Source organism: Malurus melanocephalus, unplaced genomic scaffold (assembly GCF_030028575.1).
Source record: "Malurus melanocephalus ecotype Western Australia unplaced genomic scaffold, MMel_1.1 scaffold_1451, whole genome shotgun sequence".
NCBI lineage: Eukaryota > Metazoa > Chordata > Aves > Passeriformes > Maluridae > Malurus > Malurus melanocephalus.
The window spans coordinates 1,593-8,580 of record NW_026624683.1 but is presented as its reverse complement, the minus strand read 5'-3'; the positions used below and the strand labels follow the sequence as shown (position 1 = coordinate 8,580).

General features: G+C 46.2%; 1 protein-coding gene across 1 annotated transcript; it reads left to right on the top strand.

Annotated features, from left to right (window-relative positions):
* Window positions 1-1,132: 1,132 nt before the first annotated feature.
* Window positions 1,133-6,984, top strand: LOC130586996 (keratin, type II cytoskeletal 1-like; the record flags this gene model as incomplete). The annotated part of the gene is made up of 9 exons (XM_057387945.1): window positions 1,133-1,804; window positions 3,045-3,262; window positions 3,948-4,008; window positions 4,619-4,714; window positions 5,030-5,194; window positions 5,278-5,403; window positions 5,781-6,001; window positions 6,187-6,215; window positions 6,790-6,984. Coding segments are annotated over exons 1-9 (1,636 nt in total), but the record flags the coding sequence as incomplete, so codon positions are not given.
* Between the last annotated feature and the right edge of the window lie 4 nt (window positions 6,985-6,988).

The window sequence follows — 6,988 nt, the reverse complement described above, 5'->3', positions numbered from 1 at the left end:
TAACTGATGGATTCCCAGCCCGGCCTCATCCAGCTCCTTYGGGAGGAAGAGGATCCTGCCAGGCAAAGTCCAGCTCCTCCTAAAGTCACTCAGGGGACAAAGAGGAGGTTCTTCCCGTGGGGAGGTGGTTCCAGAAGTGCTTTTGGAGGAACCACATCTCGGTGTCTTCTCAAGAAATTAATCCAGGCTGGAGCCTCCATGCGGGAATGCCAGCAGCAGGATTTGGCTCCCAAATGCTTTTYCATGTGTCCGTGGCCCCTGAATGCAGGAAAGGTGGAGTCTGGCACAGAGATGGGGAGAGGGATGGATCAGGTAGGTGCTCAGTGAGACAGTTTAGTTTAGAAAATCTTGGATCCCAGTTCTGTATTGGATATTTCAGCTAAACCTTGCCTCACCTACAAGGAGTTTTAGTCCATGGTCTCACTATTCCCCACACAGAAAAGCAAAACAACCCCAGCAGGAGGGCCAGGAGTCCTTCTCTGTGGAAGTGATTGATCACCTGTTCCCTAAAGTGACCTAATTTAATCATTAATAATTTTAAAAATAGTTTGAATGATTAGAATTTATCTCTGAACTTTTTTTTTTTTCAGCAAGTAAGCTCTGCATCCACTTGTTTAAGTGGATTTATTGAAATCCTTTTTCGAGGTAAAATTGATCAGATTCCATATTTTTTTGTTCTCTCAACATTATTTCAGTTTTATGGGCTATTTTTTTATGCCAAGAGCAAGAAGAGCAGATCAGACCTTCCCTCTCCCTGTAAGAAGCAAAAGTTACTCTTGGGATGTTCTGGGAATGAGGGAAAAGTGGGAATGGGAAGCAAAGGGGGCAGTAGGTGCTCCTGGGGATGCGGTCAAGGGAGGTCAGACAAACCCAAGGATCATCAAGGTCTTGTSCCCCTTGAAATGGCAAAAGAGGTGGGGGAACACGGGAGAGAACGAGAGGATGAGCAGGGGTAACTGTAATTACAAATGGAGGCTAATGAGATAAGGAGATCCATCAGCAAAGCTCATGAGTCAGCCAGGATTTGGGGAATTTCACAACTGCTCCACTGGTATTGGTGTTTATCCGACCTCCGGGCGGCCATTAATTGCTGCCTGATGAACCAAACCCAATAACAACATTAGACACGTGCTAATTACCATGGAATGGAGAYGAGCTCCTCCAGAACGTATAAAGGAGAACTTCCATTCTCGTCCGGAGTAGCTGAGGATCCTTCATTCTCCTTTCTCCTCCTGTTTCACCACCTCCTCCACCGACTCTCCCACCTGRAAGTGCTGCCATGAGACGATATTTCTCCAGATACGGGGATGGGAATTTCAGCTCTTCTTCCGCTCATTGTGGGACCTTGGGTGGTGGAGATGGAAGATTCGTGAGGTTTGGGCAAGGGTATGGCAGCAGGAGCGTCCACAACCTCGGAGGGTTCAGGAATGTCTATGCTGGTGGAGGTTATGGAGGAGAAGGAGTAGGATATGGGAGATGCTTTGGGTTTGGTGGCTGGAGACAACCTGAGAGGGGCTTTGGTGGAAGAGGATATTTTGTGGGAACTTTCCAAGGTGGTGAAACAGGGCTTGGTGGCACCTACAGAGGAAGTTCAGGCAGGGAGGTGTTTGGAGGAGGGGCACAAGGGGCTGGAAGAGAATCGGGACAGGCTGGAGTTCTCCGAGGCATTGAGGAGGTCCACGTCAACACCAGCCTGCTGAGGCCAATAGAGCTCCAGGTGGACCCGGAGTTCCAGCGAATGCGCTCGGATGAGAAGGAGCAGATCAAGGCTCTCAACAACAAATTCGCGTCGTTCATCGAGAAGGTGAGTCCTTCCTGAGTTTGGGCTGTTATCTGGGAAGGGGGAGTACAAGGTGGGTGTGAGTCATGGGGACACCTTCATGTTCCATCTTCTCCCCGTAAAAATCCAATCCCAGCATCGGCTGAATTCCCAAGTTTCCGATAGGTCGCTGTAAACGCCGCTGTGTGAATCACTTTTAGCCCTGGGATAAAGATCCCGGAGTCATCCTTTGTGGCACGACAATAAAACGCCAGGATGTCACTGACAAATTGACTCACTCCTCTTTTGAGGAAAGGGGTTTCTGGGAGTATAAATTCCTTTATTCCATGCCTACATTCAGTGCCTGGAGGTTGTTGATGCCAGCAGGAAAATGGCTGATGAACATCTTGAAGAGTTAATATTTTTTTTTCTCAAGCAAAAGCAGACCTCGCAGGAAGAGGCTGTTTTAGTGCCTCTTCTAGCAGAGGGTTTGTACTTGCCAGAAATTGCAAGTGAATTTGATTTCTCTCAATTATCAAATCACTCCTTGGTTTGGAAGCCCTCCCTTCTTCAGGGTGGTCCATCTTTGCCTCTTTCGTGACTTTCCGTCTCTCCAGTTTGGTCTTTTCTTCTGCTTCTGCTCAAATCAGCCACAAAAGCTCGTCCAGCCCGGTGGTATCTGGGAAATATCTCTGTCTCCACTTCTCTCTGTTACACATGGAGACTTCAGGCCTTCCTGTTTTACCAGACAAGAGGTGTTGGTCACACTCAGGAGGTTTAAGTTTCYGTAGTCCTGAAAAATCTGTGTGTCTGTGACCCCTTTCTTTCCCTCCTAAACTTTTTGGTGTCCAGGTYATCACCTGGTCGATGTCACAGAAACTGTGGAGTGATTTGGGTTGAAAGGGACCTTAAAGCTCATCCAGCTCCTGCCATGGGCAGGGAGGGACAACTTCTACTAGACGTTGCTCCAAACCCTGTCCAGCCTGGCCTTGGACACTTCCAGGAGCAGAGCATCCCCTGGGAAATCCATTCCAGGGTCTCACCACCCTCACAGGCAGGAATTCCTSCCCAATATCCCACCCATCCCTGCCCTCTGGCAGTGTGACCCCATTCCCTGTGTCCTGTCCCTTGTCCCCAGTCCCTCTCCAGCTCTCCTGGAGCCCCTCCAGGCCCTGCAAGGGGCTCTGAGCTCTCYCTGGATCCTTCTCCTCTCCAGGTGAACATTCCAGCTCTCCCAAGGCAGAGACCCTGACTGGAGACATTCTGGGATCTCTTTTCCTTCCAGGTTCAATGTCTGGAACGGCAGAACCAGGCACTCTTGGCCAAGTGGGAGCTCCTGCAGCAGCAAAGCTCTGGCCCTGAGGAGAGCAGGAACATCAACAGCTTCTTCCAAGCCTACATCACCAACCTGCAGCGGCAGCTTGAGACACTCCAGAGCCAAAAGGAGCAGCTGGATCCYGAAGCTTACAACATGCTCCAGCTTGTTGAGGATTATAAAAACAGGTGAATAGACACAAATCTGGGAAAACAGGTGCTGGGATTTTCCCAGGTGATGCTCATTGTGCYCTGGGATGGCAAAGCTCAGCTTTGCATCTGCAGGAGTTTGGAGTTTCTTGGCCCTGCTCTGGTGCAGGGGAATTATGTGGCTTGATTTTGGTGCTGGAAGAGTTTGGTGATGATTGAACTCCCAAAAAAGAGAGGAAAATCAAAGTTTGTGATGATCTCTCCCATTCTTTTCCCTTCCCAGACTCCTCCTCTCCACCCTCCTTCCCAGCAATGAGTGACCCAGGATTCCACTTGTGGGGCTCTGGTGGGGAGGGACAGAGCTGAGCTTGGGGTCAACTTGGGAAGAGTTGTCACTTTTTCTGGCTTGGATGATTTACATCCATCCACAGCCCTGAAAAACAGAAAGTTTAATTCAGAATGACTAAATTCAGGACCGATCTGTATTGACCCCATTTATGAGAATGTTTTAGTGCCTTTCCCTGCAGAGGGTTTGCACTTGCCAGAAATTGCAATTAGGGTAAAATGAATACTTGACACATTCAGTCTTTGGGTRTTTCTGTTGTTTACTGATCCACTTGACTTATAAAATTATTATAGATAATGATAGATAATGGATAGATTAATTAAATAGATTAATTAATARTAGATAATAGATCATAATCTACCTCCTTCTTTCCTCCAGATTTGAGGATGAGATCAACAAACGCACATCCAAGGAGGAGGAGTTTGTGGAGCTTAAAAAGGTGAATTAACCTGAGACCCTGAGCAAAATCAAAGCCTTGGAAATAAAACAATATCTGGGTGGTTGCCAAGGTTCTCAAAAGCTGAACTTTTTTTCCGAGCTTTGTCTAATTTTAACTGAAGTAACTGAATAAGACTGAGGAGGAATTATTTCCTCTAGAGAATGAATCAGTCCTTTGTAAGACAAAAGTCTAAGAAGTCCTGGTTTTTCTCTATTTACTCAATCCCAATACAGGTTAAATTTTGTTTTAATGTTAAATAATATCTGTTGATGGCTTAGAAGAATAAAAACTATCAGAGAAAAGAAAATTTAGGCAACTTTTTATTAGAASAATGAATAAAAATGGTGTTTTCCTGTTTCTCATGTTCCCCAGGAACAGATTTTTATTGCTGCARTTGCTGTACTCAGTTGCCAATTGCAGTTGGCCAATTTTTTCATCTTAAACACTTTCCCTTTGTTCCCATTGCTTTTCAAACAAAATCTAAGATCCGTGGGCCACTATTTGATCCCAGGAATGAAGGATTTATGGAAATATCCCAAGAATTGCACTTCAGTGGAGCATCTGGATCAACGAAATACAAATATTCTGATCGTTTTGGTTTGTTTTTCAGGAACTGGACAGTGCCTACATGGGAAAAATGGAGTTTGATGTCCGGGTGGATATCCTGAGGCAGCAGCTGGAGTTCCTCCAGTGYTTATATGCAGCTGTGAGTGACTAAAATCATACCCTCAGGTCTTGAAGGACCCATCTTTTGGAGACTCCCAGAAATTTTGCTTGAGTGGGACTTTTTGGGTGGTAGAATTAATTATCCTTGGCCTTTGGTGAGTGAAAAGGGGTCTGGTGTGTCCCGAAGGCTGGAGGACCTTGGCAATTACAAGTGGTGGGGGTACAGCAATAACTGAGGGCTGCAGGTGGACAAATTCCAGTGGGAAATCAGCCAGAGGGTCCTATTTTTTTTTCCTCAGAATGACCTGGCTGACCACAAAGACTGTTAAAATCCCAAACCTGGTTTTCCAYGCAGGAGCTGTCCCAGTTGCAAACGGTTGTTGGGAACGCTGACGTTGTTCTGTCCATGGACAATCACAGGGAGCTGAACATGGATGGAATCATCGAGGAGGTCAAGAARGAATATGAGGGGATGGCCCAGAGGAGCATGGCCGAAGTGGATGCCATGTACCGGGGCAGGGTGAGTGGACACCAGGGAAAAGGGGACACAAATCTCCTYATTGGAAAAGAAACCTAAAATGTGTTTTGTCCTCTTCCCATCAGTACCAGGACCTGCAGAACATGTGGGAGAATCAACAAGAACAGCTGAGGAGCAGTCACCAGGAAATCCTGGACCTCGCCAGGGAGATTCAAAGACTCCGACCAGAAATTGAAATTGCAAAGAAAAGGGTAAAGCTGATAYTTTCCAGCAGGACTCAATGGTTTAAGMCCCYTTTCCACAGGATSTCAGTGYAGCAMAATTAGGGATGAAGCTTTCTYTTCCAAATGAAGCAGATTTAGATTYTGGGGATCTATACTGGGGTTTAATTGCATTAATTCATGTATTATGCTTTTTYGGCATTCTGTCATTGAGGAAAGCCTTTTGATTTCCAAGGAATGCCAGGAGGGTTTGAAAATGATGGGATTTGGGGGTTTTCCTGTGCTGGGMTAGGAGYTGGACTCRAAGATCCCTGTGGTTACCTTCTGACTATGATTATTCCATGATTCCAGGATAAAATCCTCCCCACAGAAGGGACACGCTGACATTCCCTTTGTTCCCTCTGCAGAATTCCAGCCTCCAGGACTCCATTAAAGACGCCGAGCACCGTGGGAGCTCAGCCCTCAGGGACGGCCAGGAAAAGCTCCAGGAGCTGGAAAAAGCCCTCCAACAGGCCAAGGATGACCTTTCTCGCCTGGTCCGTGATTACCAGGAGCTCCTGAACGTGAAGCTGGGTCTGGACATTGAGATCGCCATGTATCGRTCGCTCCTTGAGGAGGAGGAGAACAGGTGGGGGCAAAATTCATCCTGGGTGGAACACCCGGACCAAGCAGCGTGTCCGTGGATCTGGGATCTCTGGGATGGACTGAGCCTAGGAGGAATCACCTTTCCACGGATCATTGATAAAGCCTAACCTGAATTTTACTTCTGATTTTTTTTGGCTGTTTTACCTCAATGTCGTTTTTCCTCCACAGAATCCAGGAAGGATCACCAGCCACAATCTGTGAGTATCCCAAGGATTTTATTTGGGTTTTTTTAAAGAAAACTGTTCCTACTTTGTGGTCTTAACACCATCAGAACAAACTTTCACGGCCCCCATCTTAATTCAGGAAAGGATGCAAAGAGGAGTTTGTGTGTGAACACACATTAATGTAACAATTGACTTTAGAATTATTGGCTAATTCCCACCAAATTTGGAGGAAATGGGAAACACCTCATTTAATCCATAGATCTGTTTGATGAAGGGCAGAAAGGAAGGAAATAGAAACTAATCCACGAATTTGTGGAAAAGTTGAGAAAGCTGAAGGAAACACAGTCTTGGCCTTTGTAAAGGTTGGGCTGCACTGAGTGTTAATGGGTGGAATAAGACATAAATGGTGTTTAAAAAAACACAAAAACCCCAGAAAAATGAGAAAATATTCCAYACGTTGATCTCTGCTAATGGAGATTCTTCTTGTCCCCTTGAAAGATAAATTCATGACCACCAGAGTAAGAAAGATAATGCATAAACCAGACCCACTCAGATTCTTTTTTTGGGGTAAAAATAATAAATTAAACGTATTTTCCGTTTCTTACAGGTGTAATTGACCACAATGCCAGAGTTACTGAAGTCTTTGGAGGCATAAAAAGTGGGAAGGGAGGAATGAGCTCTGGTGGTACCAGTGGAAGCAGCATAAAAGGGCCGATCTCTGGAGGGGGAAAAGGTGGAAGCTCTGGAGGAGGTGGATCCTGCTATGGTGGGGGTGGATCAAGTTATGGAGGTGGAAAAGGCTCAGG